The sequence below is a fragment of the Diachasma alloeum genome, unplaced genomic scaffold (assembly GCF_001412515.2).
Source record: "Diachasma alloeum isolate Michigan unplaced genomic scaffold, Dall2.0 Dall_scaffold_00368, whole genome shotgun sequence".
NCBI classification, from domain to species: domain Eukaryota; kingdom Metazoa; phylum Arthropoda; class Insecta; order Hymenoptera; family Braconidae; genus Diachasma; species Diachasma alloeum.
The window spans coordinates 1,091,714-1,105,373 of record NW_021680507.1 but is presented as its reverse complement, the minus strand read 5'-3'; the positions used below and the strand labels follow the sequence as shown (position 1 = coordinate 1,105,373).

General features: G+C 39.9%; 3 protein-coding genes across 5 annotated transcripts; 1 reads left to right on the top strand and 2 right to left on the bottom strand.

Moving 5' to 3' along the window:
* Positions 1–701: 701 nt before the first annotated feature.
* LOC107041569 lies at positions 702–2,513 on the bottom strand. Its single transcript, XM_015262170.1, has one exon. It carries the CDS (start codon positions 2,511–2,513, stop codon positions 702–704), a length of 1,812 nt encoding a protein of 603 aa, XP_015117656.1.
* A 777-nt stretch (positions 2,514–3,290) lies between these two features.
* Positions 3,291–3,754, bottom strand: LOC107041544 (uridine diphosphate glucose pyrophosphatase-like). The gene has a single exon (XM_015262139.1). It carries the CDS (start codon positions 3,735–3,737, stop codon positions 3,291–3,293), a length of 447 nt encoding a protein of 148 aa, XP_015117625.1. The 5' UTR covers positions 3,738–3,754.
* Positions 3,755–7,156: 3,402 nt separating this feature from the next.
* Positions 7,157–9,177, top strand: LOC107041564. 3 transcript variants are annotated; one of them, XM_015262168.1, is made up of 4 exons: positions 7,157–7,247; positions 7,343–7,477; positions 8,552–8,737; positions 8,977–9,177. In XM_015262168.1, exons 1-4 carry the CDS (start codon positions 7,203–7,205, stop codon positions 9,166–9,168), a joined length of 558 nt encoding a protein of 185 aa, XP_015117654.1. In that variant the 5' UTR covers positions 7,157–7,202; the 3' UTR covers positions 9,169–9,177. The 3 variants fall into 3 exon arrangements, with proteins under 3 accessions (XP_015117654.1, XP_015117653.1, XP_015117652.1); XM_015262167.1 differs by having other exon boundaries at positions 7,196–7,247; positions 7,307–7,477; positions 8,980–9,177; XM_015262166.1 differs by having other exon boundaries at positions 7,196–7,247; positions 7,307–7,477.
* Positions 9,178–13,660: the final 4,483 nt, after the last annotated feature.

The window sequence follows — 13,660 nt, the reverse complement described above, 5'->3', positions numbered from 1 at the left end:
TTATTACACACATTGCATGTTTCAAATTATACAATTTTGCAAACAAAGTGATTTATAAAAATCTCAATTTATTCAGTAATTCTATGACCCTAGCCAGGTGATTGAGAGATTTTATTCTATCACATATTAACCAGGATATGACTTCGCTGTTATATAAAATTGTTGCATTGAGAGAATCGTCTATGACAATTTTCTTTCTTTCTTCCCCATTTTCCAAGATTTCCAAAAATAATACACATCCGTCATATTTGACTGCTGCCCAATTGGGGGTCTCTTGACCATTTCCACATTATTATGTAAATCAACAAAATTAAATGACACACTATAGTTACGTCCTCCATTGTTCGCGAAAGTACAAAATTCGTATACACAATTAATTCTTAAATGTTACATACAATTAATTTTTTAATTTAATATACACAAGCCTGTACACCTACATACTCACACAGACAGCATTCCCCCACTACTGCCATTCAGTAAACCGACCGAAGCGCCACCAATAACTATCTGATGACCCCGACTATGGTCTTGCTTCGGAAAACGTTAGTTCTGCCTCCTGGTCTCTATTCTTCATGGATACTGCTTACTATTTGACCCAGCATTCTCCAGAGCCCCAGCCCTCATCTCCCTAATAATCTCCCCCCTCGTCCGCCAGATGGCGCCAGATCGCCATTCCACTCTCGCCTTGAGTGGGCACCTCCCTATTTCTTCCCTTTCTTCCCCTTCCTCTCCTTCTTCTTCTCCCCCGCAGGCTTAAAAGTATCAAGAATCTCCTGCTGCTTGACCTGCACATCAACATGCACAACATCCGCCTTCTTCTTATACCTATTAACCGCGGCAGGTGGTGAAAACTCAATCTCAATGTCGGAAGCAGTGGAGCTCTCGCTCTCCGAGTCATCCTTATTCTTGACAATCTTAAACTGCAGCGGTTTCATCGGTACCTCCAGCTGTGGCACCTCCATGCTCTCCTGCTTAATAGGATACATAGTGACGTAATACGTCCCATCCCGTCTGAGAATATGAAGAGTGGGCGGGGGTTCCTCCTCCTCCTCCTCATCGAGCCTCTTGGACTGGGTCTTCTTCATCGAAGTCTGACTCCTGTTCTTCAGCCTGCTCCTGGAATGAGCGGACCGCGACCTAGTGTCCTCCAGAGCTCCGGCCCTCGTCTCCCTGATAATCTCCCTCATCGTCCGGGAGATGGCGCCAGGTCGCCACCCCACTCTCGGCTTGAGCCTCCCTAGGGCCTGGCACTCGTTCCACAGCCATCCCATATTAGCAGGGACCCTCTTCCTCGGGTCGTTACAGTTCTTGTGCCCAAAGGTCACCCCAGGATAAGTGTCTCCGGCCAAATAAACGTACTTGACCCTCCGCCGAGCCGATCGCAGCTCCTCGCCGCCGTGAACCGGAACTACTCCACGATTTCTCCGCCGATTCAGCCTTTTCCGCTGGAAGCTCCTCTTAGAACTTCTTCTCTCCTTGTCTTTGGACTTGACGATCTCATGAGAGCTCGAGGTTAAAGGCTTGATCTTCCTCCTAGACCTGCAGCCAGACTTCCCGCAAGGTCCGGTCCCTTCCGCAAGGGCTTCCTCAGCCTTTTCAAGGTTATAAGGGTCGAGCGAGGGCAAAACAGAACCTTGAAACGACTCTTTCTTTCCGGACGACGGTAAGGTGAAGGGCTTCGTCTTGATCAGCACCGGATCGTTGGTCTTCTGGGTCTTCTGGTGGGCACGGCCCTTGGAACTTCTTCTATTCTTCTTTTGATCCTTCACAGGAGCCGTCTCCACGTCTTCCGATGGGAATTCCTTTGTTCTGAAGTAAGGGCTCTCCGACGGGTCCTCTAACCCGAGTCCTACGAGTCCTGGAACTCTCCCCAGCGAGTCAACGAACTCCTGAGTTTCTCTCAGTGTGCGGAGGAAACAGTCGGCTCCAATGCAGGGACTGTCTCCGCAACTTTTCGGGTTAGTTTTACATTTCGATGAATTTAAGGGATTCCTGGCTGGTTCAGACAGGGAACGATCGGTTCGTGTAGTGTAGTAGTAGTTGGGGGAGCCGTAGTTGTTGGTTCGGGGACAGTTGGCGGGATGTTGTGCTCTAGGAATTCTCGAGGCGTCTAGCTCCTCCCACTTCCGGTATAGATCCTCACAGCCACCGCCGCGCATTCTAACCCCATTATTCAATGGACAGTGGGCGGTATTGTGATTCCCACTCCGGGGATTTCCAAAGGGGTCCGCATTGTTCTTGGTTATTGTAACGGTTGGATGAGTTCTATTGCAACAGTTGTTCGTGCAACTGCCTGGACATTTTCTGTCGAAAGTTTTCACATGTGCGCGGGGATCTTTGGAGCATGCGCAGATCGGCTCGTTCGGGAAGGCCCGGTATATGAGACTGCGGTACTCACTGTCGTTCAGTTTTTCGGCGGATGTTAGATTTTGGAATTCGGGACTCTGCATGCTTATTACTGGAGGCACTTCCGGGGGCTTCAGGTTAAAATTCTTGGATTTATCTTCACTCATAATTTATTGGTAGAGTAATTGGGGCAGTCACTGGGATTTATTCATGAATTAGTTAGGGTTTTGGATTTTTGCTCATTTTTTTGGGGTTTATTTATGGAGAAATGACAGTAGCGGTTGAATTGTCATGGTGACAGCTGTTTCGTTACCGACTGTGTTGATCCCTGTTCTCACTTTGAACAACTGACGCCGAGTGGCGCCAATAGGCCTATTTTCTGCATTCATTAGACGCAATTTATTATTTCCGTGAGATACAAAGATCACCTAAGGAAAAACCAAAATGTAACATAATTATTATGAATGAATTATTACATTATGAATTATTTACATTATTATAATTTTGTTTTCGTTCAGTATTTTGGTTTCAATTTCATTATTTTGTTAAAATTATTATTATTCTTTTCATTAACAATCTCGAAAGGCAAGACAATTGGAAAATAGCAAAAGATTACAATTAAGTTGATCGATAAACGAGAAATTATTTGTAGAACTGCATATTTAATTTTTTACCATTTTAGTATTTATTTTTGTTTGTTAATTATTTCATTTACATTATACTAGTAAAATGTTGAAAATGGAGTATAATTTCTTGGACATTGTTTTCTAAAAAATGAAACTTTAAGTGAAAAATACATATTGTCAATTCTCCCTAACATCGCTCAATACCAAGACAATTCAACAAATCATCGACCAAGCAATCAAATATGCACTTTGATCAATTTTTAATTTACCTCGTTAATGAGGTTTTATCTCTTCAATAGTAGAGATAGATTAATAAACTCACGTGTACGTGAGAATTTTCTCAAAAGCAGAGGCAGATGCCTCATACCCAACTTCCTCCTTCAACTCATCCCTGGTAATTTCAACTAATGGTAAATTCTTATCAATAATCCCAGCGCACAGTTCAAGGGTCAGCCCAGCCTCTGGGGGATACTGTTTCGTGTCAACATCCTGATGTCTCTCTGGTAGAATTCCATAGTAAGCAGCTGGTCTGAACTGTCTCACAAACACTAGCTTCTTCCTCGTGGTGTTGTAAATAATAATTGCAACACTGTCGTGTATCCTCGAGACATCCCAATTCTTCGCTTTGCCATCTTGCATGAATGATATGCGCGCCGGTCTTAACCATGGTGAGTCCTTCGGCAATGGTCCCACCTTGACATTCTTCAGGTCCAGCATCTTCTTACGCACAACAGCGTTCCTCTCCTCCTGCGTCTGTCCACTCATACTTCTGCGGGGTTTTTGAGGCGATTTACTGAGATCTTTGGGAGGGAAATATTCACGTCACTGCTAGTCTTCCAGTCGTCCTTCATCGCCGATTCAACGACAATAAGATCACTTCTTCTTCTTGCCTTTCTTCTCCTTCTTCCCCGCCTTCTGAGCCTTCTCCTCAGCCTTCCCCTCCGGGCCCTCCGGATCCCCCCCCACCGGAGGGCTCTCCTTCACCTTCAGAGGATCCTCATCCCCAGGAAGCAGTCGCTTAACAAAAAACTGTCCCTCCTCCCTATCACTCCTGAAGACAAACGCATTCTCCCTCATCCGATAATGCGTGGTTACATATTTCCCAAGACACGTCAGCTTAACCTCAAGATCAATGTTACCCGATGGATTTTCACCCGGATCAACGAGCCCATAATCACCTCGCATAACAAACGGCTTCGGCAAGTGGTCTTTATCATTCATGGCCATCGCTATTTGGTCGCACATGCATCCAGACACTTGGAGTCCCACTTCGGCAATCGGATATGTCTCATCAGTACAAAATATACCGATTTTCAGTTGGGTCGTTTGCATTTCACGCACAAGTGACTTTGGCCGTTTACCAAATAGACACGATATGCCGGATGAGAATACCATCCTACCGTTTTTCGTCTCGTTACCTGACGGTGACGAGTGCTCAAAGTCACTTGGAGATAGAACGAAGATTGGCAGATCGAGATATTTTATTTTTACGAGTAACGGTCTTTTGTCACACTCGTAGAGTTTTTCATCGGTAAGGAGTAGTGAGTTCACTGTCAACTCGAGGAGGTAGAGCTGGTCGTCAGGACTGTCGAAGCACGACATTTTTTGTTTGGCTTGTAATGGAGGAAAAATGAACGAGTCAATTCTCTGAAATTTTTTGCTCGCTCTAGAGACATTCGAGATCATTAAATTGTTATTTCAGGTGGGATGAGGGGCCCATGTCTTCGAGTGGCCGTTGGTCTTGCGTCAGCTCGCATTTCGTAATTTTTGAGTGTTAAATTTTCCACTTGACTTTTAGAATTTCGACGAGTCGAAAGCGTTCATTTGATCTGTACAATTTCTGGAGTGTCCGGGAGGTACATAATTGAGAGGCTAGTTTGTCTCTTGATGAGTTATTTCACGTGACAGGGCCGAAATGACGATCGCCTTAATTAGAAGTTCTTTAAAATTTTGGAGATGTAGAAGGTGACGAAATTGGTTAATTGTTTTAGAAAGCGAGGCTTGCGCAACTTGAGCAACCCCAATTAACACTTGAATGTTTCGGGGGGATTTGGATGCAGATCGAGACTGTGTGGGACGATCCGTCAGCCTTAAGGTAGATCGCAAGACAATACCACCCAAAAGTTAGTCCCTATGGATTTCCGGAAAAAATTCTAAATGATTTTATTTATTTATTTATTTATTTATTTATTTATTTACTAGCGATTATATTATATTGTATTAATTTATTTTACTGTTTTCTTTCCAATTTTTCTTGCAGTTAGATTAAATTGAATTTATTGGATTCTATTCCCATTGTAGTATACAAATTGTGGGAACAGTTTTTCTCATTTCTTTTTCCGCACAAGTGACGAAAATTCACTTTTTGTAATACTTGCTTGAAAAGTTCACTTTCGGGGCGATTTAGAGACCATAAAGTGTCTGTCTTCCGCACGGCGTACTGCGCGTAAAAGTATATTTCGACACGAGTGCATAAAAGTGTTTTTTCCCACGAGTGTCGACCCCCATTTTTCATTACAATCTACGGAAAACGAGATATTGCGCACGCAGAGCGTGCGTAAGATTCCAGTTTACGCACAAGTAACAGAAAAATGATTGAAGAAAGCATTTTATGCATTTCTTACCCTCATCAAAGCTAGAATTAATGGGAAAAATGATCAATGATCATTTTTGTCATCACGCTGCCTGTAAAGTGACTTCCCACACATTGTGATGAAAAATAGGGTTCGATACTCGCGGGAAAAGTGTTTTTAGACTTCTGAGATTATATCGCTCGCCTTCGGCTCGTCCTATAAACCTCCCACGAGCCCAAAAACACTTTCCCGCAATCGTATCGAAATATACTATTTTACACTCTTCGAATTGATTTTTTTTCGTTACACTCAACTGGAGTTCACGACTCAACTGGAGTTAATCAAGTTTACTAAACTACTTTAATCTAGGAATGATCCTGCTGAAGGCAAGGGTCACCTTGAACCACACTCACAGATCTCTCCCCCATATCTACCAAAAACCTGCCCGAAGTTGATTCTTTCTTTTTCCCTCCAGCTCTTTCCCGATTCTTTTTACTCCTTCCCACTGGCTTTCTGCCTCAGTCCTTCCAACACTGTCCTGAAGTATGCACTAATTGGTGCGGCCACTCGACACACACACGCACACATTTGGAGAAGCGCCTCACCAAAACCCAGAGGCACACAATGTCATCAGGCAGAAGCGGACTTCCTCGGAGAAGTTTCTACGTATCTGGGAGGGGACATAGGTGTTCATGTGGTACACGCTTGTCTACCGGGGATGGATATATACTCGCAGGGCGAGGCCTAGAACTTGCGGGGAGTGTATCCCCCGCGGATGAGGAAGGAGGCCGGGGGGGGGAGAGGTATCTTGGACAGCCAAAGTTGAATTCCAACTGTAGCGAGCGACACGGCGGCTCGTTAAAATGCTTCTGGGAGTTTCGGCCGATGGGATACTCTCTGGTTAATTGGTGATTAGCGATTAAAACGAACCGATCCCTCCTCATTCTGTGCGACCTCGACCGTGTGGCCAAAAGGACAAAACCAATGGATGAGACAACGCGGTTATCGAGGGGATATTAGGAGGATTCATTTTAATTTTCATTTTGTGAAGACTCAACGGCATTAAGTCAATTGCAGAATTAAATAACACAAATCAAAAAATTTCATTGAACTACCTGGCGAATTCGATGGAAAATTCTATGGAATTTCTAGGGAACTGTTACTACTATTGAACGTTTTCTGTAGGAATTCTCCTCAATTAAGGGTTGCAAAGGTCAAAATGAGGGTCACGAGGGTCAGATTAAGGGTCACAGGGGTCAGATGAAGGGTCATGCGTTTCAAAATGTCACAAGTTTCAAAACAATGGTTATAAGGGTCACGAGGGTCAGAATAAGGGTCAGGAGGGTCAGAATAAGGATCACGAAGGCCAGATTAATGACCATAGGTCAGATTAAGGGTCATGAGGGTCAGAATAAGGGTCACGGGTCAGATTAAGAACCACAGGAGTGAGGGTCATGAGGGTCAGAATAAGGGTCAGAACGTAAAAGTGTTTTTTGACCCGCGGGAGCGTGTGCAGCACTCGGCGAAGGCGAGTGCTATTAACCTGCATTTTACTGTTGATAATAAGAGTGATGACTGAGTATTGGTTTCCAGTAATGCTAGTTCATGCGCTATCGGCAGGTAAACGCTTCAGTCTTTGCGGGCGTTGGAAGTCGCAATGACTTTTAGCATATTGTCACTTATTTTTTCACTCTTCATCCAGGTAAGACGCGATAGATAATGGTTGATAACAGGAATATTGTTGAAATTGTTTCTAATTAGTTGTATTTTTGGTATCTTTGGTATTGTGACGTGGAGATGAGTCACACGACGAGTTTTCCGGCGGGAATTAGATATACGCGACTAGGAATTTCGGATTCTGATGTATACATGACGATTGATGGGACACATGTGAGGTTACTGAAACCTTTGACGGTTAAGGATGATATAACGGTGGGTATATTAGAAAAAAAATGAAATTTTTATTCTCTGAAAAATTGAGTATCATCGCGACGAATAAAATGGTTTTTTACTCATGTTTCTACGAGTTACAATTATCGAGATGTAATTTATTTAGGTAAGTAGAATAAGATTTTTTGTTTCTAAGAGCGCGTGCACGTCCGCATCCTGGGAACTACGACTCGTAGAGATGTGAGTTGAAAACCATTTTGTTTCTTATGAAATTCCCTACATTTGTCGCCGCGGACTTCTCAATGATTTCTCAATAGTTTTCGAGATATTTCAATTGACAGTGGGGCATTGTAGCGACAGCGAGAGCACCTTCACTCGAGAGTGTATCCGTAGTACATGTACACATGACTGAGGGCATCGTATTCCCTCCATGCGCAGTCGTCGACTGCGCAACTTCCGTTCGGTTTTTCGTGACATGAGATTTATCTGCGATTACTCCACCATTAAATTTCGATAACGAGAGCTGAGACGTTTCCACATTAATAATGATGAAAATGAAGGGAATAAATTCTTAATGATGGTTTTTGGCTAATTAGAAGATAGTAGATTACTTTACTAGGCCGATATAAGCATTTTCCGACGAATGTGGATTTATAATCCGAGCTAACGGCGAGGATTATAATCACATGAGTTTCGAAGCCCGAAAATCGCATTCTCACCGAACGAAATGAGGTTAGAATCGCTGTTTATCGTGCCTAGTGAGATAAATAATAGTTTTGAATGTTTAAAAGAGAATGTGCCACTCTCACTTGAATTATCGCGATAACCATTGAGAAGTCATCGAGACACGCCGCGTGAACAATTGAGGGATATCTATGGCGAATAAAATGGTTTTTTAGGTCATATCACATGATTGGTGCATCTTATTCCCGCCATGCGCAGTCGTCGACTGCGCAACTTCCGATCGGTTTTTCGTGACAGGAGATTTATCAGCGATTCCTCCACCATTAAATTTCGAAAACATGACTCAAGATGTTTATACGCTGATTAAAATGTGTGAATATAAAAAATATTTCGGTATTTTTCTTCATAATTCATTGAAGCCAATTTTTCTAGGTTGAGTGGATTTTGGAAACCGAAGCGCTTGATTATATGGATCTAGGCGCTTTCGACGTAATTAGAACACAAAAGAATATATCGTTATGTAACCCTAATTTGCAAGATCCAGACAATCGGCAGGTGTTTGAGACCTTCACCAAAATCCTATTACTTGACATCACCAGAGGGTGCCCCATCCACGAGGTAAGACCAAATTACAAAGGCGATGTATTACTTAATTTCCGGTAATTTATCGGTACATTCTTGACTACACGGAGAGTAAAGTTGGAAAAAAATTATCTAGAAAAAGGTCTTCAATAAAAAATACTTTTCGTGGAGGATATCTTACGATTCGTTTGCTAATCTTTCCCCAACTTTTTTCTCCGTGGGGGAATATTCGATGGCGCATACTGAGAATAAAAATAATTTCCGAATTATTTCAGCAGTATATACTTCCATACAAAGGCGAAATTCTCATGAATTTCACCTATTTCAACGAGTTCCCTCAACCGTCGTGCGACGAAACTGATTGGCTGCTGATCTACCTTCATTCGCCATCGCTGGACGAACCAATTTTGACAGTTCTCTTCAGCATTCATAATCATGCTCAACCAATTTATTGCGACGATTTTTGAGCATGTCACATTAGGAAGATTTAATTTTATTTATAATCAATTGATCAATATAATAAATATTTCTCAATGGGAATCGAGTCTTGAGAAATCCAGCAAAATGGTTACACCTAAAAATTCAATTAATTATTCAAATTATTAATTCAGAAATTAATTATTAATCATTAATTAATGAGTTGATTACATTGATTAATTAAATAATAAATTAATAATTTGATTAGTAATTATTAATTGATGATATTAATGAGTTGATTAGACTGATCACTTAATTAATTAATGCAATGATTCATGTCTAAATTACAAGTAAAACTTTGCAATTTTTTTTTACTTAAAAATATTGCAAATTGTTGATTTCTAAACACTCTGTTGACCTTAAATGTCGTCACACCTAAAAATTCAATTGACTAATCAAATTATTAATTAATATTTGTTATTAATTATTTATTATTATTTATTATCATTTATTATTAATTACATATTAATAAATATTAAAAAATAATAATAATATTTAATAATATTAAATATTATTTAAGATTATTAAATATTACTATTATCATAATAATATTAAATATTATTTAAGATTATTAAATATTATTATTATCAATTAAATATTATTAACTATATTATAGTTATTATTTTATTATTATTAATATTAATGATTAATTGAGCATCAACTAATGATATCAGTTTACTTTCCGTTCAGACCCTACATTTATTTTTCAAATTGAGAAAAAAAAAATCCTCTGGGTATCAATTGGGCAGAGATATCATCCCAATCGTTTAATTATAGTTTCCCTGATTTTTATTCTCTCCTTGGGTTAACAACTCTCTGCACAATATGACAAGTTGAAAATGTCAAAGCGCTCGACTCCACTTGTGCCCTGACCCAAATGATTCGACTCGCACGGAGCCATTTTCTCCTGTCGTCAGTCGGGACGTTATAAGAGGTCTCATAATAGCAAAGGAGGAGAAAACCTTGATCGTGCACTCTGAAACTATCCCACGACATTATTTCCAAGGAGAGTTGGAGCTTCGAAGACATGGTACTCATGGGTACTTGAGGACATCAATGTTAACTGGACTCGTTCAAGGAGGTGAATTGTCCGTAATTTGAATAAATGAATTGGAATCAGCATTGAGATTAATTTAATGAGCGTTTGGTAATTAATTAATTCGAGTCTTGGGACATCTCTTTCATTGAACAGAATTTTGAGAGGCAAGTGCCTCGCGATTTTACGTCAAAAACTATTTAAACAATTCATTATTGACTAGAAAATGTGGAGAATGAAATTTTGCAGAATTGAAAAGAAATTTGGCAAAAACAATTTCGAAATGCTAAAATTAGAGTTAATTCTGAATCATTATTTTATCGTGTGTGGAAGGCTTGACTTATTATTTTGGGAAGAATAAAATGAATATAAAAAAAATGAGGGGAAATCTAGAATCAGGATTGAGATTAATTTAATGAGCATTTGCTAATTAATTGATTCGAGTCTTCGGACATCTCTTTTATTGAACAGAATTTTGAGAGGCAAGTGCCTCTAGATTTGACGTCACAAACTATTTAAACAATGCTAAATGTGAAGCGAATGAAAATATAACGGAAAAAATTTGGAAAATTTTCCGTCCAAGAAGTTCTGTAGAAATAAATAAATTCAAAAAAAGAAGTTCTATAGAAGAATTGAAATCTATTGACACCTTCCTATCAAATACTTCTTCTTCTACTTCTTGACAAAATGACAGGCTAAAATTGCGGTCTTCAGTAGAATTGACACAAACAACAAAGAATTTTTTATTTGTATTTTTATTCAATTAAAATTGTATTTTTTCATTTTATGCCCAAGAATTTCTATGGAAAAATCGAAATCCATTTACACTTTTTCTTTATCAAATACGTCTTGACAAATCGACAGAGTGAAATTGCAAAATCGCCAATAGAATTGACGCAAAAAACTAATAAAATTTCAATAGAACTTGAGTGATCAAAACTTCAATTACTCATTCAAAATAATCAACTCCACATGAAAATTATTGTGAGAAGGGGTTGAAGGCCAACGAAGTTAATTCGAAATGAAAGTTCCTGGGTTTCAGCAACGATCCAGATCTAGATCAAAATTTATTGACACTTTTTATCAACTACATCTTGACAAATCGACAGAGTGAAATTGCAAAATCGCCAATAGAATTGACGCAAAAAAAACGAATAACATTTCAATAGAACTTGAGTGATCAAAACTTCAATTACTCATTCAAAATAATCAACTCCACATGAAAATTATTGTGAGAAGGGGTTGAAGGCCAACGAAGTTAATTCGAAATGAAAGTTCCTGGGTTTCAGCAACGATCCAGATCTAGATCAAAATTTATTGACACTTTTTATCAACTACATCTTAACAAATCGACAGAGTGAAATTGCAAAATCTCCAATAGAATTGACGCAAAAAAAACGAATAACATTTCAATAGAACTTGAGTGATCAAAACTTCAATTACTCATTCAAAATAATCAACTCCACATGAAAATTATTGTGAGAAGGGGTTGAAGGCCAACGAAGTTAATTCGAAACGAAAGTTTCTGGGTTTCAGCAACGATCCAGATCCGGTGGCACGACACCAGGAAGCCACGCGAGAGACGAAAATTACTGGTATATAACAACCATTGGATATATCCGAAGGTTGTACTTGAAGATGGTAGGAAGGAGAAGAGGCACACTCGGTTGTAGTCGCTTTACTGGGCCTCTGCACCGAACCCGAGTCAGGTCAGAGGGCGATAGCGGTACTGGCACTGATACTGCGAGGAATGAGGGGGGTGGGGGAGGGGTAACCTCTCTCATCCATGACTCGTCCTTACACGCCACCTCCTGACGCTTCCTAGTCTCTTCTATTCCAGTTACAAACGGGTTCAAATATCGAATGCACATCACATTTTTTTTTTTTGAGGAAACATGAGTTTTATTTTCATTGTAACAGTGTGAGGGAAGAGCGCATCTGAAGGAATGGTTTAGTTAAATCAAATGAAGTTTAGTTGAAGGAAATTGAGGGATGAAGGAGAGGTTCAGGCTGGGATCTTCTTTCGTTTTTTGAGGAAAAATTTCCAAGTGTTATTTTTTGCGTGATTTGTCTCCGGGAATTTGAGGAAAACGCGAGGAAAATTTGTGCGAAAAATTGTATTTTTTTAGATTTTGAGTTGGGTACAGACGTGATAAATTCAATAATTTTCAATCATCAAGTTTGTGAATTAAATTGCGTGAGAAAATTTTGGAAAAAAATCATGAATATTCAACGTCATTAAAAGTACATTTTGCAGAACATTATTGTGTTTTACACATTCGTTGTTTATAAATGAATAATTGAAATTGTTTAAACTTTCGGAAACCTTATTTTTGGGCACGAAATCGATTTTTGCAAAATTTCGGAATATGAACAAATTTAATGAACATTAATTCCAACTATTTAAGCGACGGGCTGTTCAGAGCTCTCAAAAGTATGTGGAAAAAGTGAAAACTGAAAAAGTTTATTTTTTCAGATTTTCAAAGGGTCAGATTTTCCGTTTTTCCAGGGGGAAAGTTGACTTTCGCCAAAATCGAATTTTTTAGCCGGGTGAACGTTGATTGTAACTATTCAAGCAACGGGTTATTGAGAACTCTCAAAAGTATGTAGAAAAAGGTAAAACTGAAAAAGTTTTTTTTTTCAGTTTTCCCTTTTTCCCGTATCACGATTTGTCTTCAACACGCGTGCTCAAGCGCGCGATCGTTCTCCTATTTTAAATTTGGTAAACACAGTTAAACTTCGACCAATATAACGAGACAATCCTTTTTAATATTGCCAAAATCTAGTATTATTGGCTATCCCTATTAAAAATTTCCCTTCGTCATTCTATCCTGGACTCATTCGCTGGAGAAAAAGTAGCCAAAGTACTTGGACATCCTTAAAACCTTCAATTTCCCCCAACAATTCTCAATATAATAACTTTTCTCTTCCGCTATCCAACAGCAACCCCACATAATCACCAATGTCATTCCGAACCAACAGCCCCAAAAAAAAATTAAAAATCATATCAAATGAATTTCCAAGAAAATCACATCTAACCCATCAAACCTCATTACAGCATTTCTTACATCCAACTCCAGCCATCCTATCCTTTAATGTGATTTTTTGGTATGTATTTGATGGGCATATGTATACCATCACTGGAATTTGAAGAAGGGAAGCGAGAATGATGATGAGGTCGATTCCAAGGTGTACGTACGGCAATTCAGTGTGGTTCTGTACTTATTAATGAGGCAGTCCAGCCACGAATGAAGCGATGCAGCGCGGGAGTCCAGGGGGGGGGGAGGATATGGGTTTGAGTGCGTGCAAGGCCCTGGTTCTTGCTCAGACCCTCCATCTCTCTCTCGCTCACCTTATCCTCCGTAAAACCGCGATTTCGACAAGACATCCGCAAGAAATGTGAATTATCCGGCCGATGAGTGAGGAGGGCGGTGGGGGGGGGGGGG